The 25,292-nt window shown below is 41.3% G+C and overlaps 1 protein-coding gene across 1 annotated transcript in view; it reads right to left on the reverse strand.

Annotated features, from left to right (window-relative positions):
• Positions 1–6,106: 6,106 nt before the first annotated feature.
• Positions 6,107–25,292, reverse strand: part of LOC144291142 (putative adhesion G protein-coupled receptor E4P) — a 42,545-nt gene continuing 23,359 nt past the window's right edge. The window contains exons 7-13 of the mRNA XM_077860861.1: positions 23,492–23,686; positions 15,554–15,786; positions 13,606–13,672; positions 12,716–12,807; positions 10,950–11,130; positions 8,679–8,774; positions 6,107–6,163 (exon numbers count right to left, since the gene is read on the reverse strand). Coding sequence (XP_077716987.1) covers positions 6,107–6,163; positions 8,679–8,774; positions 10,950–11,130; positions 12,716–12,807; positions 13,606–13,672; positions 15,554–15,786; positions 23,492–23,686 — 921 coding nt within the window. The remainder of the gene's footprint in view (positions 6,164–8,678; positions 8,775–10,949; positions 11,131–12,715; positions 12,808–13,605; positions 13,673–15,553; positions 15,787–23,491; positions 23,687–25,292) is intronic.

Consider the following 25,292-nt stretch of genomic DNA (forward strand, 5'->3'; position numbering starts at 1 on the left):
GGGAACCACTATTACCAACAGTGATACCCAGTATTGAGTAAGCACTGATGAGCACCTTCCAGGTACGACCATCTCATGGATTCTCCCTGACATTCTCAAGGAACAGAGCCTCTTCTCATCCCCATTTTACAGCACAGGAATCTGAGGGTGATGGTGGTTCAAGAATTTGCCCAGGAGAACACAACGGGGAAGCAGCAAAGCCCAACCTCTCACTGGACTAAATTGCTACTCACCTTATTCCTTAAGTGCTCCTTCACAACCTTAGTTTCTGAGATCTTGCACCTTTTACTAACACTACATTTACTACACCAACAGTCCCGGGGACCAGAAAGTGTCCTGTTGTGTGCCACAGGGAGAGGAGAGAACTTGCATGGTAAGATCCCCTCACTGTCCATTTGGAAGAGATTCTTTCAACAAGACACAGAGAGTTCACTTCTCTTCAGACTCTGCTTACATGACTCAGGACGCCCTGAGGAGCCTCGTGGACTGGAGCCAAGATCTCCCCAAATACCAAGTCCTCTGTCAACTTCGGATGTCTATATATACATGCTGACAAGTCCAGAGAAGGGAGATACTCTACACTGGAACTTAAACAAAAATCAACTACACCAATGGTTAAAACCATTGGTGGATGGAGACTTTGAGTTTTCTGCTGATGAATCTCTCCATGAGATTTTTTGGTTTTGATTTGTTTTCCAATTTGGTGTACGTTGTTGTTGTTGTTTTAGCTCATGCCATTACATTTTTTTTCTAAATTTTCATAGCTTCCTTTAAGGTAGGATTATTCAGCCTTAGCACTATTGACTTTTTGGCCTTGATACTTCCTCATACAGGGGCTGGCCTGTGCACTGGAGAGTGTTGGGTGGCACCCCTGGCCACCACCCACTAAATGCCAGGCACACCCTCACCCTGAGGCAAGACCACCGGAACTCTCTGCAAATATTACCAAGGGTCCCCTGTGGGGGCACTAAACTGCCCCAAGTTGAGAAGCACTACTTTCAATGCTGGTTTTACTTTCAAGGACATTAGACATTGTATCTGAAAATAAGTGGCAAATAAAGTCATTGAAATATTGGCCATATCAATTTTAAGACACACTTAGAAATCCAGACATGCCCCATCTCAGGAGATGTCCTCAGGCCAGCCCTCCACCAGCTCAACTGAACAGTTTACATGTTCTAGAACCAAAGAAAATAAGATATTTAACACTCACCACACAGAAGAAAGTTTGTCCTCTTCGCCATAGCTCCTCTACCTTCTAACTGATAACTGATAACAGAGAGGGAACTGTAGAGTCTTGTTTCCTATTTCTCAAGAAGCATCAGGGGTTTCAAGAGGATCACAATCTGTTAGTGTAATTTCTACACGTCAAGTCAAAGTCAAAGTAAGGCAACAACATGAATACAAACCTCTAGATGCCATTTGCATCCATATCATGCTTACCGCAGAATTCTCTGGTCACTTAGTCACTCGTTGGACACAGAAATAAAGACCAAGGAAGGAGGACATCCCTGACTTTGGGGCACTAATCAGCCAAGCCAGCAACCACCCTGCAAACCCTGAATGCTTGGCAACATTTAAAAACATATCTGCACTCCCATGTGCATTGCAGCATTCTTGACAATAGCCAAGATATGGAAACAACCTGTCTATCAAAGCCTGAATGGATAAAGAAGATGTGCCAGAAATATATACCCACGTATGTTATTCAGCCTTAAAGAAGAATGAAACGTTGTCACTTGCAACAACATGGGATCAATCTGGGTGATGCAATACTAAGTGAAATAATCCAGACACAGAAGGACACACACGGCATGATCTCACTTCTAGGTGGAATCTAAGAAAGATGAGTACATATAGCAGCAGAGGCTAGGGCAATGACTGCCAGGACCTGGGCTCAGGGAGAATTGGGGAGATACTGGTCAAAGGATGTAGGGTTTCAGTTGTGTAACATGAATGAATTGGGGGAGTCTGCTGTACAGCATGGGGACTAGAGCTAACAACATGGGCTTCTATATCTGAAACATGCTGACAGTGCAGCTTCAGTATTCTCATCAAAGCTAAGAGATGGTTACTGTGGGAGGATGGGTGTGTTAATCAGCTTGAGTGTGGTTATTGCACAGTGTCAGTGTCTATCCAGACATCATGTTGTACACTGTCAATATATACAAATTTTATTTGTCGATCATACCTCAGAAAAGCCTGCTGGAGGGGAGAAAAATAAGTTGAATCAAACCCACAGAACTAGATATTGAATATTAATTAGCACGTGCCCCTCCGTGTAGGTAAATGAAAGAATGAGTTATCAAATAGTAATATAGGAACATTTCAGTTCCACATTTCAGACTTGTAGGATTTGATCTGTGAGGTGAAGTTGCTTTTCTTCCCACTTTTCATGATATTTCTGCCATGCAGAAATTACTTTGAAACAGGGTTTCTTTCTTTTTTTTAACATATTTTATTTATTCACAAGAGATAAACAGAGAGAGGCAGAGATACAGGCAGAGGGAGAAGCAGGCTCCCAGCAGGGAGCCCGATGTGTGACTCCATCCCAGAACTCCAGGATCATGGCTTCTAGCCAAAGGCCCATGCCCAACCCTGAGCCACCCAGGCATCTCGAAACTGGTTTTCTTATCCTCTCCCTTGCCCTGCCCCTGCCTGTTGCAAGCAGACATAGAAATACTAACTGTCCTAATTCTCAGTTCCTTGGACTCTAGCCACTCACTTCTTGGAACTTCCCCTGTCTGACCTCATCTGCCTGCCAGCTCAGATCCCCATTACAGACGCCCTACTGCCAGCCTCTACTTCTAGTTGGAGAATGGATGATTTTCCCAATAAGCTAAATGAAGTCAATGTCATACTTTGAGGTAGAGATAAACATCTTGTCTATCTCCTAGGTAGTAAATTTGAAATTCACATCAATATTGATGGAAAACTATGCTATTTAGAGGGGCAGCAAGAACCTAGAGATTCCATACATTGTGGTAGGAGAGGTAGGTTGGGAAGGTTTGAGCCACTTGCCCAAGCCTGGTGGACCTGGGACTCCACACTTGGGCCCTTCTTAACCCTCAGCTCTAGCCATTAGCCTCTATGCTATAGAATCACATAATTATTGCTCCTTTTTCCTACAGTGTAGTTCAGTGTGTCCTCTTCACTCTGTAGACTGACTTTCTCCACTTGGTGAACAGGATCCTCATGGCCATTTTAATGGGACCTCTGACAAAGACTCATCTTGGACTCTGCTGGACTAGATTCAACCTTGGGCTTTCATCTCTGTCCTTGTATAATCCAGTTTGAGCAAAAATCCTGCTAAATCAGGGTAGCAAAAATCTCCCACCCTAGGTATCTGACCACCTTCCATATCTTACCACACTGGCTTGCCTTCAGGAAGAATTCCCATGGCCTGGGTCTTACCTGTTTTGATTTTAAGCCCTTAATCCCCACTCTGCATCTTGGAAAGAAATCTCTAGTTGCATTGATGTAATTGGAATGGAGTCCAATCTCTTCCTGACTCCAAGACCCTATTGGATTGGTCCCTATATCCATTGTGATGTTCCCTTCTTGAATAAAGCCTGAATTTTTGTTCTTAACAAGTGTTCTTAAATGACTTTTTTTCTAGGAGTCAGAATATCATTTTTTCTTAAACACCTGCAGGTCCATTCAGGTCTCTTAGTTCAAATGCTTAAGACTGAAAATCTGAATGGTTAGAGATCAAGTCAATGAATGGATTCCTCCTAGGCAGTCATACTGTTTCCATTGGCAATGGCCTTAGGGACAAAGTTACGTGGCATGTGTGGAGCTCTCATATGACAAAGGCAAAAGGATCAGGGAAGAAATTTGAAACACTAGCAATGCAGGCCTCTAGTTTTAGACGTAGGTGAGCCTTCAGTAAAAATGTCTGCAGGCATTTTTGATTGTTGTGATGATCATTTGGGATGGGGGTGGTAACTGGTATCTAGCTGGTAGAGGCCAGTGATGCTACTCAACATCATGCAATGCACAACATAGCTTGCCCACAACCAATATTTTCCAGCCCAAAATGTCAACAGTGAAGACCTTGAGAAGTATTGCTCTAAGTGGAGGCAAGGAAGATTTCACTTATCATCTTGTTAAACATTTATCATTAAAACATTTATCATTCTTGCCTTCCAGAAGCTTATAATCTAGGTGGGCATAATTTAAAGCAAACACATATTGTGTGCAATAGCACACAAAATATATGGTAAGTCAAGTCATATGGATGGTAATAGACCAAGGATGGGAGATGGATTTGTGAGGGCTAGAAGAAGAAAAAGCTCTTGAAGGAGGTAGAGGCTAGTACTTAAAGAAGCAAAGGGTTGAAAGAGGTAGAAAAGAGGAAAAAAATTGATTTCATTTTAGGAGGGAGGAAAAATTTTGACTAAAGAGGTCCAAACCCACAGCACCTAGAACATTTGGCTGGTTTATCCTCTTCTTGCAGCTGTCTTGGACACGAAAACAGCAGAAAATTTGTGGGGCTTCAGTGCAAGGATTTGTCAACATCCCAGGAAGGTTGCATTTCGTGTAAGTTTAATTTGTGCAAATTTGATGTTGCATGACATAAAAAGAGCACCACAGGCATGCCTTTGGAAACCATGTGAACCTCCCAAAATTTTGAGTGTTCAAGAGGAATCACAAAATTTTAAGGCCAGCAAGTGGAGTAAAACATACACTCTGGTTGTATCACTGCCATGTGGAGGAGACACTTGAACAGGTTAAGCAGAAAAGGACAGTCTTTGGTCCACCACCTAAAAACTGCACATGAAATCTCTTCAAATGAATCATGGCGACTCTCAGATGCTATTTCTATGCTTCCTGCTGTTATCAAGTAAAATTGTTTTTAAAACACCATCTGGTAACAAAATTAGCCATGCATTTATTAATTCTAGTGCTGGAAATCACTCCTAGAATCCAATAACTTTGAAAAAGAAATTAGAAATATTAAAACAAACAAAAAAAGAAAGATACAACTGCTGTGACCCCTCATGCTGTTGGTCTGGGAGTATTCCCACAGGATAGGTTTGAAATGATATTATATAAACAAAATCAACCCAAGAAACAAGTAGGTTTGAAAATCATCAAGCAAAGAAGACAATGCAGGTGTTTTGACTACAAGACCTTTCTGGTGACAACATGCTCCTAAGCAGGATGGTGGAGGAATTTTGCATTGTAAGAGAGCAACACTCTTTTTAATATTTATTCATATGGGAATTATTGAATTCTGAAAATGTTGAATGATGCAAAATCTTCAGGAGCATAAAATGCAACCGATTGCCCAGAGAGAAAAACCTGTCAGGTGAATCCAGATGTTGGCCAATAAATCTTGGGCAAGGTAGCAATAGCTGGAAGAAGAAAATGCACTTTCCTTCATTACTAAAAATCATTCCTTGAGTACTTAATGGCACATGATATACAATACTGAGCAAGGGTCTCAAAGGTCTCCCAGTGACCCCTTCTATCTCTTGAGACAGAAGCCAAAATAAAGAAAGGTGTGTGGAATGAGCCTCGGTGTCTATCGAAAGATGGATGGATAAAGAAGATGTGGTCTATGTATACAATGGAATATTACTCAGCCATTAGAGACGACAAATACCCACTATTTGCTTCGACATGGAAGGACCTGAAGGGTATTATGCTGAGTGAAATAAGTCAATCGGAAAGAGACAAACATTATATGGTCTCATTCATTTGGGGAATATAAAAATTAGTGAAAGGGAATAAAGGGAAAGGAGAGAAAATGAGTGAAAATATCAGTGAGGGTGACAAAACACGAGAGACACCTAACTCTGGGAAATGAACAAGGGGGAGTGGAAGGGGAATTGGGCAGGGGGTTGGGGTGACTGGGTGATGGGCAATGAGGGGGGCACTTGGCGGGATGAGCACTGGTGTTATGCTATATGTTGGCAAATTGAACTCCAATAAAACAATTTAAAAAAAAGAAAAAAATAAAGGTCTTAGAACTGTTTTCAGGAGGAAGATACAGATGATGGCATTTTCTGATCCGTGTGTACCACAGGAGGTGCTGTCCAGGACCAGCTCAGGTTTCCATTCTTTGTCAAATAGCACAGACAGTAGTCTCTGGCTGTAGTTACACAGAAGCAAGGTCTCTCCTAGGAAAGACTTCTGATGACATCCGTAGTTCCACCTATTTGGGGAGATAATAGGTAGAACAATCTGAGGAGAAATTAACACCTCAGGAAATGACAAACCAGAATTTCTCTAAGATCCTAAGCTCAGTAAAGACGTCCTAATATATATGTATATATAAAGATGTCCTAATATCTGACTTTATAACCTTCTCCCCACCCCAAATGCCATCTATGATGACCTTTTTATTTATCTGACCTTTCAAAAACTTTTATAGTGTGTTTGTTTACCCTGTGCCAGGCAGGACTCTGAGTTCCTAACACATATGACCTTGCTTACTTCTCATGATGAGATAGATACTATTACCATCCTCATCTTACAGACGAAGTCCTGAAGGAGAGACAATAAGAGGCTAGTAGAAACTGGGGGATCCCTGGGTAGCTCAGTGGTTTGGCGCCTGCCTTTGGCCCAGGGCACATTCCTGAAGTCCCGGGATCGAGTCCCGCATCGGCTCCCAGCATGGAGCCTGCTTCTCCCTCCGCCTGTGTCTCTGTCTCTGTCTCTCTTTCTCTGTCTATCATGAATAAATAAATAAATCTTTTTAAAAAAAACTCATGCAGCCTGGAAGTAGTGGAGTTAGGACTTGCCCTCAGCAATCTTGCCTCCCTTCACACAGTGACATATCACTAAATGCTACAGAGGATCAATAACGATTGTAAAGTTGAATATCTTTTTATTTTTTACTTTTATTTTTACTTATTTAATTTTTTTAGAGAGAGTTGTGATTGAATTGGGAAAAGCGAAGAGAAAGAGGGAGAGAAAGAATCTCAATCACACTCCATGCCTACCATGGAGCCCAAAGCAGGGCTCAATCTTATGATCCTGAGATCATGACCTGAGCCAAAATCAAGAGTGGGATGCTTCACTGACTGAGCCAACCCAGATATCCTGAATATGTGCTTTGTAGAATATAACATATTGTCCAAAGATAAGAGGATAGGATTACTGTTTGGGGCCTTCTGTATAATTGACTCTTAATTTTTTTTTTTATGATAGTCACACACACACACACACACAGAGAGAGAGAGAGAGGCAGAGACACAGGCAGAGGGAGAAGCAGGCTCCATGCACCGGGAGCCCGATGTGGGATTTGATCCCGGGTCTCCAGGATCACGCCCTGGGCCAAAGGCAGGCGCTAAACCGCTGTGCCACCCAGGGATCCCATGTATAATTGACTCTTGATAATTTGGTGTTAATAAAAGTAGTGCTGTCATGGTTCAGAGTAGAACAAAAAGCTTCCATGTACACTGTTTTGTTCCTCAGTCCATCAGACATTTCAATGATGAATGAATTGAGGCTCAGAGAGGTTAAGCCACTTGCCTAGCATCTACCAGGTAGAGCCTGAAAGAATCCAGATTCCAACTCAAATCTGGTGAACTCCAGAATCCATGCTATGGATTCCACTATGCAACATGTGTTTGGAGACCACATGTGCTGGGACAGTTCTTTTACACAGTCCAGGTAGACACAACCTTTGACTGCTGGTGATTTCAGCCAAGGGTTGAGCCACTGGCATATGCTGTTAGGACACTATCAGCAGCCAGTTGTCCTCTGTGTGAAAGTACACATCCCAGGAAGTGGTCCTAAAGTTGTTGATGATCTGGAGTGAATCCCTGTGCCCAGATGAGTAGCTTTGAGCAAACCCTGTGGACTTTCCCACTCTGTGTCCTCATCTATAAACAAGGACCTTAGACACTCAGCAAATTAAATGAACATCCTTTGTGGGCTAGGCATACTCTAGGTAGAAGGAAAATGATAGTAACCACATCACTGAACCTACAGGGGGCAGAGATTGACCAAAGGTAAACACTTTCATGTTTTCCAGACTAAAAGAAATATCATACAGAGAGGCACGTCATGCAGAGAATTAAAATAGAAGGTGGTAATAGACAGTGAAAGGCTGTCACCATGACCCCCTTCCTGGAAATCAAACTCCCTCCACATCATGTGTCCTGATTTCTCTTCACAGCTCTGTATTTTTCAATACCCCTCATCACTTTGTGAAATATTGAATAATCCATATTATGGCTTGCCATCCTTTACTATATAACAACAGTTCTTGAGGGCAAGAATTTTTGTCAATGCATCTTCTGGTGTTTCCCCAGAACCTAAAACAGTGACTGGCATATATGGGATAATTAGTAAATATTTGTTAAATGAATGTTGTTATGTTTAAATTTTGATAAATATTATTTGGATATTTGTGGAAAGACTGAGGAGAGAGAGAGAGAGAGAGAGAGAGAGAGGAAGGAAGAAGAGCGGAGAGCAGAGGGGAAGAGAGAAGAGAAAAGGAGAGGAGAGGAGAGAAAAGAGAGAAAGGAGAAAAGAAAAGAAAGGAAGAAATAAGGGAAAAGAATTCTACTGGTTTTGGTCTCAAAAACCAAAAACCACCAGAGTAATGGAGGAAGTAATGCAATTTCTCTTTTCTTTCAGATCAAGGGACCAGGAAGCTCCTGGCAGTACAAGATGTTGGGTTCAGCAATTATACAGCATTGCAGAGAAGCTGGTCTTACCATTTTGATTTGGGTCCCAGAGTGAGTTACCTCAGTGCTCTCAGTTTCAGCCCATTTGCACATCCCTCTAAACCATTTCTTATATTCCATTTGCACCTGAGGAATACAGAGGTTTGTATCACATTAGGAGCTTGGTTAGGGAGAAGGTTAAAAAGACATACATGTGAAGCCCCATGACTACCTTCTCATTGATTTTCTGTACACTCTTGGCTATCCTCTTGTTGATTCATTCTAAAATTCAAGATCCTCATTATACAAAAGGTATTTACTAAATGTCAGGTGATGATCCTGACAATGAGGGAGGAGAATAGTGAAAGTGATAGTGATCATGGAATGCCTGATGGTCATGATGATGACTCTGATGACAATGAAGATGATGGTGGTGGTGGTGGGGATTATAATGATAAAGGTCACCATTTATTGAACACTAGCGATCTTCAATACACTTTATACACAATATATCATTTCAGCCTGACATAAGCCAAATGAGGAAGGCTCTTCTGTTATCCCCAATTAAAGATAAAGAAGCTGAAGCTGTTGGAAATAAATGGACTTGTCTCATATCCTACAGCCAGCATTCAATACCTCTTCATTCTCACTCCAGAGCCCTGACACTAACCACTATGCTGAACCAATCCTTAGATTTCATGAATTCCTTCCTGAGACCTACTTAACATGTTTTAAGAAGATATTTAAATATTTCATATTCAACATTATTTCACTAAGACACTTAAGTTGTGCTTTATTCTAGGTGTGAGGAGTACCAAGCATTAAGAAGGCCCTAGAAGATGAAAGAGAAATTAATGAAGTGTTATGATGGCATTTTTGTCACCAACATCTTCATTGCTGGTAGTTCTGACCAATAGTAAAGGGGAAAAAAGTGGGCAGCCCGGGTGGCTCAGCGGTTTAGCACCTCCTTCATCCCAGAGCCTGATCCTGGAGACCTGGGATGGAGTCCCACATTGGGCTTTCTGCATGGAGCCTGCTTCTCCCTCTGCCTGTGTCTCTGCTACTCTCTCTGTGTGTCTCTCATGAATAAATAAATAAAAACTTTTTTTAAAAGTGGCGGGGGGGGGGGAAGCTGGGAAAACTGTTTCCAATCTTTTAAGAGAAATAAAAATATAATGATGACCCTCCGAAGAACTTAATGTGTGCCAAGGACTGTGCTAGGAGATTTATATTGCATTAGTTCATCTAATTCTCAACCCCGTGAAGCAGGTGTTGTCATTTACACAGGTGAGAAGTTTGAGGCTCAGAGAGGGTAGGAAGGCTACCCAAGGTCACAGGGCAACATACTCAGTGGAAAACCTGTCATTAGAGCTGAAGACTCTGTTTTTGGCATATTCAGCCAAATATTTCAGTGCCCCTCCTTAAAGTGCACTTCACTATAAGAGATTATGTGTCTTTCTAGTGAACTTAGGTATGGCCAAGTAATCTGCTCTGGCCAATGAAAGAAAGATAATTAAGCTACACTTATCAGGATCTCCTTTCCCTTTGCCATGAGAATACCAGTCACACGAGAATACCAATATCTAAATAAGGGCTGCCCTTTAGCCTATATCCCAGAGTGAAAACAATGTAGATCAAGCCATGGATATGTAGATTGGGCAAGAAATAACCTTTATTTTTATAAACCACAGAAATCAGGGGGTGGTGGCTATTTGTTACTGCAGCATAATCTCCCTTATCCTGACTGATACATGCTCTGCTATGGACTGAACTATGTCTCCTCAAAATTCACATGTGAAAGCCCTAACCTCCCAGTGTGACTGTATTTGGAGATATGATGCCCTTTATAGAAAATTAATATTAAATGAGGTCATAAGGGTACATCCTTGATCCAAAAAGATTAATGTCCCAAAAAGGAGAAGCATAAAATCTCTCTCTTCCATGTAAGGCCAGAGCAAGAAAGTGGCCCTCTGCAAAAAATGATAGAGCTCTCACCAGAACCTAATAGCACAGTCACACTGACCTCAGATTTCCACCCTCTAGAATTATAAGAGAAATCTCTGTTGCCCAAGCCATACAGTCTATGGTATTTTGATATCATCTGCAGCAGACAGAAGCACACTCTTAAGAGATAGGTTGGAATGCGAAGGCTAGTTAGGAGCTAGGGCAGCTCAGAGCACATGTCATACTGAAGCATCACCTAAACCCTCTTCCCAGAAGGAAGGCAGCACCAAATACACCTCAGATAAGGGTGAGAATGGGACCAACCATTCAGTAAGACTTTTTGTCTTGGCTGGCAAGAGACAAAATAATTAGGCTTACCTGGCGATTAAGGAGGCAGTGTACCACAAAGAGCAAAATGCCTTGCAGGACATTGATGATGGTGAATGTGTATGCCATGACTAATCTGATCACCTTCCCCAGCTCTTCAAATGTAAAAAATCCAAGGCCCCAAGAACAGCCCAGGATAAATAGCTGAGCAATGGCTTTAAGTGTCATGACTCTGCAAAGGAAAAAGAGCAATAAGAACCATCATTGAGGGATCCCTGGGTGGCGCAGCAGTTTAACGCCTGTCTTTGGCCCAGGGCGCGATCCTGGAGACCCGGGATCGAATCCCACATTGGGCTCCCGGTGCATGGAGCCTGCTTCTCCCTCTGCCTCTGTCTCTGCCTCTCTCTCTCTCTCTGTGTGACTATCATAAATAAATAAAAATTAATAAAAAAAGAACTATCATTGATCACTATGTGTTGAGCACTGTGCTAAATGCGTTCCATAAGTTACTTGTTTTAATATTCACATCAACCTCATGTGCTTAAGTCACTTACAGAAAGCCATACAGCTCGAAGATGAGGGAGAGCCCAGGTTTCCAAAGGCTGCTTCTGGGAATAATGCTTTCTCCTACTTTTTGGAATATTTTTTCTTGCAATCTTTAACCTAGATCTATTGGAAGTTATGTGAAAAATGCCTTCATGGAATTAGCTTTGAAAATGTGTATTGAGGGGACGCCTGGGTGGCTTAGTGGTTAAGTGTCTTCCTCGGCTCAGGGTGTGATCCTGGAGTCCCAGGATTGAGTCCTGCATAGGGCTCTCTGCATGGAGCCTACTTCTCCCTCTGTCTATGTCTCTGCCCCCCTCTCTCTCTGTCTCTCATGAACAAATAAATACAAACTTTAAAAAAAGAAAATGTGTATTGAGGACAATGTCAGGACTTCAGACCATAACATGCTGTTGGGTCCTTCAAAGGAAAATTGTATTTTATAAAATGGAATGTGGTGGTTGAAGGCAACTGTCTGGAAGAGATGATGTGTGTGTGTGTGTGTGTGTGTGTGTGCGCGCACACACACACACAGGGACATGAGCTTACTCACATCCAACATGTATAGAGGGATGAGGAAGTGCCTAGAAAGGTGATGCTCTGACCCTTCAGGATGGAAAACACTAAGGCTTAGAAATGTTAGGTTAGTCTGATAGGCAGATGAGATCGAAGCCGGGATTTGAAGTTGGACAGATATCCTTTAAGTTCTGTATACATGACTCACCAATGCAAGGTTCTAGCCCACTGTTGGGTAAAATAAGCAGTTGTTCATCTTATCAATGGGGGCTGGTACTCATATCCACCACATAGATTGGAGTTATGAGCATTCAGTGAAAGAATATTGGTAAATTTCCAACATCTACCAAGTCCCTAGTTAACGTCAGTTGCTCTTATCATTAATTTCAATCATTTAGATCAGCACCAGTAAGAAATGAACATCTCCAATAAAGGATAACAGAGTCCCTAGAAGTAGGTGGATTTACAAGGTGGGGGAGGCAGGATAACATTGATTCTCTTGGCATGAATTTCATATGATGATTATGTTACACAAAGGAGACACCCAATAAATATTTGTTGAATAAAGAGATCAAGGAGTACATGAAGCTACCTAAGATTATAGTTTTTACCTCTAGAAGTTGTACCTCACATACCCTTTATCCAGTCCTAGGAAATGTTGTATCAGATTTTTGTATGGGTTTTTCTTTCCTAGGTAGAAAGAAAAGTAGTCCTGTAGGAGAAATCTGTGGATACCACTGATTCTGGGACTTTCTTACCTGGTATCCTGAATGGTAGAAACTTCATGATTGAGGGAGGAAAGCTTGCTTCTCAAAATCCACAGAATTTGGAAGTACAGCAACAAGTTTATCTGCGGACACAGAATGAAAACCTGAATTGGAATTTTATTTTGAGGCCATGGCAGGCAACTCAATTTGAGGTAGACCTAAGAATCTTTTTCCAAAAGATACGGGCTTCATAGAATGCTATGCATATATGCTCTGATCTTTTTTTTTAAGATTTTATTTATTTATTCATGAGACACACACACACACACACACACACACAGAGGCAGAGACACAGGCAGAGGGAGAAGCAGGCTCCATGCAGGGAGCCTGATGTAGGACTCTATCCCCGGACCCCAGGATCACGCCCGGGGCTGAAGGCAGTGCTAAACTGCTTCCTGCTAAACCCAGGGAATCCCTGCTATGCTATTTTATACAGCACATTGTATGTCTTTGTACCTGTGGCACTTGGTGCTTGATTAGGGTGACTATATAGTTATCATTCACACCAAGTCACCTTGAAAGTGAAAGAGTACTATTAATATCTATACCGGGACAATGGATGTGATCAGGAAGTTCCTGATGAACAGGAGAACATGTCACTCTGTGCAGAGTAGATACTTGTTAAATATTTGCTGAATGAAGAAACGTGGGATTTTTAGAAGAATTCCCAGTAGAGGGTTATGTTCCATCAAAGCAACAAGTGAACCAGGGGGAAGCAGGGAAAGACAGATGAAGAGAGCATTTCCAGGAAGAGGAGTTCATCACATTAGGCTATATTTTCTTAGCTTCACATCATTTCTACTTTCACAGAAAGAATCACACTCTATGCTTGGCCAGCCCAGGGCGGGCACTCCCATAAATAACTATCACTAGTCACTCACCAAGATAATGACAGCCACTGGTCCCATGAAACTCCAGATGAACGCTCTATCGAGCTTGAGCCAGCAGCTGTTGAGAGAAGGTTACACGTGAGCTGCCTATTTCTTGGAGGGCAGAGAGCTTGAATTCAGACTCCTGAGCAAGATTCAACCAATGCCAGGAACGATTTAGTTCAGAACCCGGATTTTAGATGGAATAAGACATGGGTTCTCATCTGACACAAGCTATACACTCTAAGCTCAGTTTCCTTTGTAAGTGGGGGCAAACACAAGTATCAAAAGATTAAATGGTGACAGTGGCCATATTGCCAACTCTTGAAGTCAGGTTGGATCAGTCCTCTGACTGTTCCTCTCATCCAATATTGTGTTAGCTCTTCAGGGTCTTTTGCTTCTCTATATAAACATTAGAATCCGCTTATCAATATCTACAAAATAATTTTCTGGGATTGTCATTGTGAATGTATTGAATCTATAGATCAATTGGGGAAGAACTGACTGACTCCTTGACAATACTGAATCTTCCTCCTCATGAACAATAACCATATCTCCATTTATTTGAATCTTCTTTGATTTCTTTCATCACACTTTTGCAGTTTTCCTCATATAGATCTCATAGGAAAGATCAAATGAGATAATGTTGTTGAGTATAGCAAAAAACCTACCAACACTAAGCAACTATATTCCATGTACCAAGTACTCTGTTGCCCAAGTCCTTTTTATTACATCGTGGCTTATGTTGGCAAAAATAGTCTAATTATTCTAAACAGAGACTTGGAAGCATAAAACTAGTACATATAACAGGCAATTGCCAATATTCAGTGAGCAGAAAAGCTCCTGTGCTTATGTTTTATTCCAAATGTTACAAATGATGACCCACAGGCCAAATCCAGTCCACCCCTTGTTTCTGTAAATAAAGTTTTATTGAAACACAGTCACACCCATCCATTTAATATGGTCTACATATTGGCTGCTCTCCTACCACAAGAGCCATATTCATTATTTGCCACAAGGACTGGATACCTGCAGAGACAAAATACTTACCCTTTAGCCCTATAGAACTTTTGCCAACCTTGATCTATGCTACCATAATATCTCCAGAATCATTCTGGTAGGCTGTTTGGTTCAAGATGGAGACAGGGCATCTTTTTTCCTTCAAGAGAATCACCTTTATCATGTTGTTTTAACACATGCATGCCTACTCCCAACAGCAGCCTCATTGCCAAAATACTAACATCTTCAGCTAACTTTGCAGAGCTTTGTAAACTTCCTTAGTGAGGCAACAATCCTTTAGTGAGGAATTATTAGTTACACTCTCTATAGTTCCAACCTTGAGAAAGTTTCTTAGAAGCACGAAGCCCCAGATATCCTGTGTATGAGGTGATGAACAGTGCTGACCCCACAGGATCACAGGGAGAATGAGATGAAATATAGGCTATCTCTGAGGCATCACAAGCCTTCCAGATTTGTTGCTATTGTTGTTACTCTTTACATTTTGGGGATGAATCTCAACCTCTTCAGCCTACTCTTTCAGAATATTACAGAACACAAAGGCTACGGGTGGGCTTTTCCATCCTTGAATTTCTTTTTCCTTTTGGATATTTTTTATTGGAGTTTGATTTGCCAACATCCTTGAATTTCTTGAATGTACTTTTTGTCCCTAATATCCTGAAGTTATAGTCAAAATTTAATGTGTAAGTACATTTTTCTGAAAAGTACATTTCCCTCTTTGGGGAAATAGGCCCTGGATTTTAAAGTCTCAAAAGGATCCAGCCCCCAAAGATGCTGAGAACCATTTCTCTAGGGATTTCTAAGAGAAAATAGAATTCTGGCTTATAAAGAGACTGGTTTGAGGAATAATTTACAATGGGAAATGGACTGAAATGCTTTTGATTTCTGATCATGTATCAGCCATAGACACCACTTCCACCATCAAGGCATACATCATGCTTACTGTGTGTGTGTTCCATAATTTTGGGGTCCTATTACTGCAGACACAGCCACAACCAGAGCTGGAATCCCATAGCCAAAAGGGTACATGAACTTCTTGAATTTGCCTGCACTGGTGTAGTTGGCCACCTTGAGATTCCTAACCGTGAGGAAGAGATGTAGCCCTTCAAGGAGCATCCAGGTGAAGGCGGCCAAGTAGAGGTAGTGCAGCACCCCTGCAATGATGGAGCACAGCACCTGGAGGGGAGACAAGAGTTAAGAATGTGGTTTATACCCCTGTACCCGATTATGTCCTCAGCACTTAGCAATACTTGGGTGTGGCCTGCATTTTCAATTCTAACACCTGTAATATTTTGCCTGGGGGCAACATATTTTTGAGGAGCTTTCAGTGGCCCCATGCTTATCCCATGTATGGAGCAGGCCAGAAATGCCCAGGAATGAATGTCATAGGAAGATTCCTCAGATCCATGACAGATTAAAGTTGGTAGATGAATAGTCCATGGCCCTTGCCCTTTGTGTGGGTGTGCTGTTTATCTTTATGTGTCGACTCAGCTGAGCTAACTAATGCCCAGATAACAGGTAAAACATTATTTCTGGGTGTGTCTGTGTGGGTGTTTCAGGAAGACATTAGAATTTGAGTCAGTAGACCTGAAGATCACCTTCACCAGTAAGGGTAGGTAGGCATCAACCAATCCACTTGAGGGCTTAAATAAAACATTAATGGAAGAAGGGAGAATTTGCTCTCTCTACTTGTTCTGGGAGACCTTGAGCTTGAGGTCTAGAGAGCTCATAGTCTACCTTGCAGTTAGGAAACACTCATGGGGCTATTTATATTGAAATTCATTAAAATTAGATAGGAGGCAAGATGGCAGAAGAGTAGGGGTCCTCATCTCGTCTGGTCTTACCTAGGTAACTTTCAAAACACCCTGAACACCTACAAATTCGTCCTGAGACATAAAGAGAGAGCAGCTGGCATGCTACAGAGAGACTACTTTTTGCTTCTAACAAGGTAGGAAGGCGAAAAAAAAAATCAAGTGGAAGAGGGGAACTGTGACAAGCCAGTTGAAAGGGGAGCCACAAAAGCCTCCAGGGCATGAAAGCCCAGCCCTGAACAAGCAGGAACTTTAAGAATCTGGGCCTCAGTTTTCTCTGATAGAAAAGTGCTTAGTAGAGAAATAGGGCAGAGTTGCAGGAGGGGCAGTGAAGCATCAAGATTCCCCAAGACACTGTAAGAGGAGGGGCACCCAGTAGAAAGCTCACGGAAAAACATGGTCTGGTCTTGGTAAAGGGCTGGAGCACCACAACCCTTCAGGGCATAAGCCAGCTGATTATGCTGGCTGGCCCCAGAGCTCCCTTTACCTAGAGCCTGGCACTGGATGGAGGCAGCTGTCCTTCATTTTCTTTGGGAGAAGCAGTCCCTTGGAATGCGGGTCCAGCGACACAGGGCCCTGGATCCCAGGGTGCTGAAGTGGACAAAGCTGGCTATCCTCCATTCCTCTTGGGACAGGTGGAAGCGGGAAGGGCACAGGAAAGCAAAAACTCTCCTGCTGCTGGGTGCTCTGCAGGCTGTGCAGATCAGTGCACCTGTGCCTGCCCCCAGGAGCATCTAGACCAGTGTGGACTGGGAGACAGGTTAGTCAAGCAGGGAGTTCGACTCCAGAGCTGGAAATCTGTCCACCGCCATTTTTTCTTCTTGTTTTCACCTTTTACCTGGGAGACGTGGGGCCTCTAGGGAACAAAGAGGCCTCATAGGATAAACAGCTCATACTGAGTCCAGCAACTGGCAAGGGACAGGGCATTTCTGCTCAGGCACAGACACCCGAGGATCAGTGCAGCAGACCCCACCCCCAGAAGAACTGCTAGAAGAACAAGGGAAAAGCAGCACTGGAAAGCTCCAGGACTGAGGAAAAATCATATATAGAACTAGAGGATCTTTTCTTTTCTTTTTTCATTACGACTCATTTTTGTATCAGGTTAAAAATTTCCAACATTTTTTCTCTTTTCCTGCCTAACTATAGTATTTTACCAACTCTTCATTTTTAAGTTTTTTCCTTTTTGACTTTTATATTTCTACAATTACATGTCTTAGATATATTTTTCACTTCTGGATTCCCTTCAATTCTGGATTCCCTTCAATGTATTTAATTTAATTTTGGTAGATATACAAGATGTGGGTTTTTGTTTTTTGCTTTTTCTGTGTCATTTTGTTTTACAATGGTGGAATTTAGTATCTTCTAACATACAACCAAAATACACCCAGAACCAAGTAGAACACTGTGTTGATTTATTCTATGAGACTATGTTCTCTCTTCCTTCCCATTCTGCCCCCCTCTTTTATCTTGTTTATGTTTTTGTGGTCAATGTTGGGTCTTAATACAAGTATTGATAGTTTATATAAATTTGAGGTTGAGAATATTCTAACATACAGAACAAAATGCACTCAGAACCAAGAGGGTCACCCTCTAGGTACCCTCAGGGAGACTATATTCTCTCTCCACTATCACTTCCTCACCACCACCATACTCCCCCCCCCTTTCCTTTCTTTTTCTTCTTCGTTTTTGGTTTTTTATTTTTACTATTTTGTTTTAAAATTGGTTTTTCACTTTAGTGGTCCTTTTGTTTTCTTTTGTTCTGTTCTTCTTTTTCTTTTATTTTCTGGTCTCCAACCTCTTCAGAATCATCTAGTGTGTATTTTACTTAGGTCGTGGTTGATATTTTTGACTCAGCTTGCTCATACAGCCACTCTGCACTGGGCAAAATGACTAAAAGGAATCACCACAAAAGAAAGAACTGGAGGCAATACTCTGCCACAGAGTTACTGAATGTGGATTTAAATACAATGTCAGAAATTCAATTCAGAAGTACAATTATAAAGTTACTGGTGGCTCTGGAAAAAAATGTAAAGGACTCTAGAGACTTCATTACTGCAGAATTGAGATCTAATCAGGCCAAAATAAAAAATACTTTAAATGAGACACAATCCAAACTGGATGCTCTAACTGCTAGGGTTAATGAGGTGGAAGAGAGAGTGAGTGACATAAAAGACAAATTGATGGAAAGGAAGGAAGTGGAGGAAAAAAGAGAAAAACAATTAAGAGCCCATGAGGAAAGGCCTAGGGAAATAAATGATAGCTTGAGAAGGAAGAATTACATCTAACTGGGATTCCAGAAGAGGCTAAGAGAGAGAGAGGATCACAAAATATATCTGAAGAATCATAGCTGAGAACTTCCCTAATCTGGGGAAGGAAACAGACATTCAGATCCAATAGATAGAGAGAACCCCCCACCCCCCAAAATCAATAAAAACCATTTAACATCTCAACATTTAATAGTGAAACTTACAAATTCAAAGATAAAGAGAAAATTCTTTTTTAAAAAAGATTTTATTTATTCATGAGAGAGAGAGAGAGAGAGAGAGAGGCAGAGACACAGGCAGAGGGAGAAGCAGGTTCCATGCAGGGAACCTGACATTGGATTCCATCCCAGGTCTCCAGGATCAGGCCCTGGGCTGAAGGTGGAGCTAAACTGCTGAGCCACTTGGGCTGCCCAAGAGAAAATTCTTAAAGCAGTTCAAGAAAAGAGATTCTTAACTTATATTGAGAAAAATATAAGATTAACAGCAGACCTCTCCACAGAGATCTGGCAGGCCAGAAAGGGCTGGCAGGATATATACAGGGTACTAAATGAGATGAATATGCAGCCAAGAATACTTTATCCAGCAAGGCTGTCATTCAGAATAGAAGGAGAGATAAAGAGCTTCCAGGATAGGCAGAAACTGAAAGAATATGTAACCACCAAACCAGCTCTGCAAGAAATATTAAGGGGGACCCTGTAAAAGAAAGAGGAAGCCCAAAGAAACAATACACAAAACAGGGACTGTATAGATAATACAATGACACTAAATTCATGTCTTTCAGTAGTTACTCTGAACGTGAATGGGCTAAATAATCCCATCAAAAGATGCAGGGTATTGGACTGGATAAAAAAAAAGCAAGACCCATCTATATGCTGTCTACAAAAGACTCATTTTAGACCTGAGGACACTTCCAGCCTGAAAATGAAAGGGTAGAGAACCATTTACCACTCAAATGGTCCTCAAAAGAAAGCTGGGTAACAATCCTCATATTGGATAAATTAGAGTTTATACAAAAGACTGTAGTAAGAGATGAAAGGGGACACTATATCATACTTAAAGGATCTATATAACAAGAAGACCTAATGGTTATGAATATTTATGCCCCTAATGTGGGAGCCACCAAGTATATCAATCAATTAATAACCAAAGTAAAGAGATACTTAGATAATAATACACTAACAGTAGGAGACTTCAAGAGGGCACTCTCAGCAAATGACAGATATTCTAAACAGAACATGACCAAAGAAACAAGGGCCTTGAATGATACACCGGACCAAATAGATTAACAGATATATACAGGACATTCTATCTGAAAGCAAGTGAAAACATATTCTTCTCAAGTGCACATGGAACTTTCTCCAGAATAGACCACATACCGGCCACAAATCAGGTCTCAACTGATACCAGAAGATTGGGATCATGCCCAGCATGTTTTCAGACCACAATGCTTTGAAACTAGAACGCGATCACAAGAAGAAATTTGGAAGAAACTCAAACACATGGTGGTTAAAGAGCATCCTACTAAAAAATGAATGGGTCAACCAGGAAATTAGAGAAGAATTAAAAAGATTCATGGAAACTAATGAAAATGAAATACAACCATTCAGAATCTTTGGGATACAGCAAAAGTGGTCTCTAGAGGGAAATACATCACAATACAAGCGATGTATTTTTTCCCTTAAAAATTTGGAAAAAAACTCAAATACATAAGCTAACCTCGCAGCTAAAGGAATTTCAGAAAGGGATACAGAACATGAAAGACTAATTTTTTAAAATTTTTTAAAATTTATTTATGATAGTCACAGAGAGAGAGAGAGAGGCAGAGACATAGGCAGAGGGAGAAGCAGGCTCCATGCACCGGGAGCCTGATGTGGGATTCGATCCCGAGTCTCCAGGATCACGCCCTGGGCCAAAGGCAGGCGCCAAACCGCTGCGCTACCCAGGGATCCCTGAAAGACTCCTAATTCTGGGAAATGAACTAGGGGTGGTGGAAGGGGAGGTGGGCGGGGGGTGGGGGTGACTGGGTGACGGGCACTGAGGTGGGCACTTGACGGGATGAGCACTGGGTTTTATTCTATATGTTGGCAAATTGAACACCAATAAAAAATAAATTTATAAAAAAAGGAATTTAAGAAAGAACAGCAAATAAATCTAAACCAAGTAGAAGAAGAGAGATAATAAAGATTAAAGAAGAACTCAACAAAATAGAATGAACTCAATGAAATAGAGATCAGAAGAACTGTAGGTCAACAAAACCAGGATCTGTTTCTTTGAAAGAATTAATAAAATAGAGAAACCCCTAGCCAGCTTTATTAAAAAGAAAAAAAGACTCAAATTCATAAAATCATGAACAAAAGAGGAAAGATCACATCTAATACCAAGTAAATACAAACGATTTAAAAAACGTATTATGAGCAACTATATGCCAACAAATTAGGCAGTCTAGAAGAAATGGATGCATTTCTGGAAACTCACAAATTACCAAAACTGGAACAGGAAGAAATAGAGAACCTGAACAGGCCAGTAACCAGCAAGGAAATTGAAGCAGTCATCAAAAACCTCCCAAGACACAAAAGTCCAGGGCCAGATGGCTTCCCAGGTGAATTCTATCAAAGGTTTAAAGAAGAAATAATACCGATTCTACTAAAGCTGTTCTGAAGGATAGAAAGGGACAGAGTACTTCCAAACTCATTTATGAGGCCATTTGATCCCAAAACCAAAGACCCCACCAAAAAGGAGAATTATAGACTAATATCCCTGATGAACATGGATACAAAAATTCTCACCAACATACTAGCCAATAGGATCAAACAGTACATTAACAGGATTATTCACCATGAACAAGTGGGATTTATCCCCAGGATGCAAGGATGGTTCAACACTCATAAAGCAATTTACATGTTCAATGAAATTCCTATCAAAATACCATCTACTTTCTTCACAGAGTTGGAACAAATAATCTTAAGATTTGTATGGAATCAGAAAAGACCCTGAATAGCCAGAGGAATATTGAAAAAGAAAACCAATGCTGGGGGCATCACAATGCCAGATTTCAAGCTGTATTACAAAGCTATGATCATCAAGACAGCATGGTACTGGCACAAAAACAGACACAGAGATCAGTGGAACAGAATAGAGAACCCAGAAGTGGACCCTCAACTCTATGGTCAACTAATATTCCACAAAGCAGGAAAGAATATCCCCTGGAAAAAGGACAATCTCTTCAATAAATGGTGTTGGTTGACAGGCACTGAGGAGGGCATTTGATGGGATGAGCAGTGGGTGTTATACTATATGTTGGCAAATTGAACCCCAATAAAAAATATACATAAAAAACCCCACAATGAGATACCACCTCACACCAGTGAAAATGATGAAACTTAACAAGACTGGAAACCACAAATGTTGGAGAGGATGTGGAAAAAGGAGAACCCTCTTGCACTGTTGGTGGGAATGCAAACTGGTACAGTCGCTCTGGAAAACAGTGTGGAGGTTCCTCAAGAAGTTAAAAATAGAGCTACCCTATGACCAGCAATTGCACTCCTGGATATTTACCCAAAGATACTGATGTAGTGAAACACTGGGACATCTGCACCCCAATGTTCATAGCAGCAATGTCCACAATAGCCAAACTGTGGAAGGAACCAAGATGTCCTTCAATAGATGAATTGATAAAGAAGATGTGGTATATATACAATGGAATATTACTCAGCCATCAGAAAAGATGAATACCATTTACATCGACATGGTTGGAACTGGAGGGTATTATGCTGAGTGAAATAAGCCAATCAGAGAAGGACAATCATCACATGGTTTCACTCATACATGGAGTATAAGATTATAAGGATTATAAGGGAAAGGAGGAGAATTGAGTGGGAAAAATCAGAGAGGAAGACAAACCATGAGAGACTCCTTTTTTTTCCCCATGAGAGACTCCTAACTATGGGAAACAAACAAAAAGTTGTGGAAGGGATTGGGGGGATGGGGTAGCTGGGTGACAGGCACTGCGGAGGGCACTTGATGGAAAGAGCACTGGGTGTTATACTATATGTTGACAAATTGAATTTAATTAAAAATGTAAAAAATTAATTAAAATCAAATTTTTAAAGTTTCTCAGTCATACTAGACACCTACCAGTGGCTACCATTTTGAAGAGTTCAAATATAGAACATTTTCATGTTCTATATTAATTTTAATATTAATTAATATTAATTAAATAGAATATAGAATATTCTATTTAATATAGAATAGAAATTATTAATTTATAATTAATATAAAATTAATAATATTAATTTTCAAAATTAATTAAAATCAAAATTTTAAAGTTTCTCAGTCATACTAGACACCTACCAGTGGCTACCATTTTGAAGAGTTCAAATATAGAACATTTTCATTTTCACAGGAAGTTCTGCTGAAAAATGGGCTATATCTGTGTGTACTGGATTTAGTGCAGGACTCTGAGGTTCCTATCTAACACCTCAAAAAAACTATTATGTGATTTCAGCCAAGTTAATTCCTCTGTTGATCTTCAGGTTTGCCATGTTAAAAAAAATTAGTTTGACTAGATATGTGATTTCCACCATTTCATAGCCAGGAAGCTCCTTTCTAACACTTGTTCCCAGAGACTCCATTGTCAATAGACAGTGCTAAAATGGGCAACTGATGACAATGGGGGGAAGTGGACTGTCTACCCAAATTTTTGTATTCCATCCCTCTTCCTACATCTACCTACTTGGGCTTCAGGATCATAGTGGCAATGTCAGTGGAAATGTTTACATAAAAGTGAGTTTCAGCTGATTCTCCTACCTTGGGTTCTGTCCAGTTGATGCCTGAGAGGAAAAGCAGGTGGGCCAGGAAGAGGCAGATGGAGAGCTGCAGGTGGAGGGAGGTGCTGGCGTTCTGGATGGGTCGGCAAAGGAGGAAGGTGAGGGCTGCCAGGAAGAGGCACAGCAGAGACAGGCTCAACCCCACATAGGTGATCATGGTCAGCACGGGATCCACCTGAGTCAGCAAAGAAGGAATCCATTGTAGTTTCCAGCACTGTCATTATGTGCCTGATGGAGAGTCAGATGGGCATCCCAGTTCAGTCCCCCAAACAAGTGACTTCAACTCTCTGAGATCTGAAGTCCCCATATTTAAAATGGAGGCAGTATTACAGGCAGAATTGTGTCCCCTGCCTCCAAATTCATATGTGGAAGTCCTAATCCCCAGGACCTCAGTATATGACTGTATTTGTAGACAAGGTCTTTAAAGAGCTGAGTAGTATGACATAATTAGGGGGGCTCTGATCCAATAGGACTGGTGTCCTTATTTGAAATTTGGAAAAAGGTAGAGGATGAGGACCACATGAGGACACAGGGAGATGGAGGCCATCTACAGGCCAAAGAGAGAGGACTCAGAAAAAAGCAATCCTGCCAACACCTTGCACTTGGACTTTCAGATTCTAGATCTGTGATACTAAATTTCTGTTGTTTAAGCCACCCAGTCTGTGACACTTTGTTATGGCAGTCCTAGCAATTTAATAGAGTCAAAGATAGCATTTTCTACACAGGGATGTTGGAAACCTGGAACCACCAAGCTGGCACTGTCCCATGGAAATATCTTATGAGCATCATTCACAAAAGTTAAGATGAAAACAACCTAAATATCCACCGATGAACAGATGAATAAAGACAATGAGGTGTATTCATTCAATGGAATAGACCCAGCCTTAAAAAAAAAGAAGGAAATCGGGATCCCTGGGTGGCGCAGCGGTTTGGCGCCTGCCTTTGGCCCAGGGCGCGATCCTGGAGACCCGGGATCAAATCCCACGTCGGGCTCCCGGTGCATGGAGCCTGCTTCTCCCTCTGCCTGTGTCTCTGCCTCTCTCTCTCTCTCTCTGTGTGACTATCATAAATAAATAAAAAAAAATTAAAAAAAAGAAGGAAATCTTGCCATTTGTGACAATGTGGAGGAACCCTGAGGACATCAGGTAAGTGAAACAAGCCAGACACTGGAAGACCAATACTGCATGATCTCACTTATAAGCAAAATCTAAAATAGTCAAACTCACAGAAGCAGAGAGTAGAATAATCGTTGCCAGGGACTGGGCATAGGGAAAATGAGGAGATGTGACCAGGGGGCACTAAGCTTCAGTTATATAAGCTGAATGAGTTCTGGGGATCTAATGTGTAGTGTGGTGGCAAGAGTTAACAATGCTGTAATGTATGCTTGAAATTTGCTTGAAATCTTAATTCCCATCACATGCACACATGAAATGGCATCCATGTAGAGGTGACGGGTAAGTTATTTAGCTTGACTGTGATGGTCTTGTCACAGTGCATACACATAAACATCAAGTTGTTCACCTTAACTATAAATACAATTTTTATATGTCAAGGATGTCTCAATAAAGTTGTTTTTTTCAAAAAAGATACACCCTATGAGGTAATTTTACATATTCTAGTAGCCTCATTAAAAATGTAAAAAAGGGATCTCTGGGTGGCGCAGCGGTTTGGCGCCTGCCTTTGGCCCAGGGCGCGATCCTGGAGACCTGGGATGGAATCCCACGTTGGGCTCCCGGTGCATGGAGCCTGCTTCTCCCTCTGCCTGTGTCTCTGCCTCTCTC

Source organism: Canis aureus, chromosome 19 (assembly GCF_053574225.1).
Source record: "Canis aureus isolate CA01 chromosome 19, VMU_Caureus_v.1.0, whole genome shotgun sequence".
In the NCBI taxonomy this organism is placed as follows: domain Eukaryota; kingdom Metazoa; phylum Chordata; class Mammalia; order Carnivora; family Canidae; genus Canis; species Canis aureus.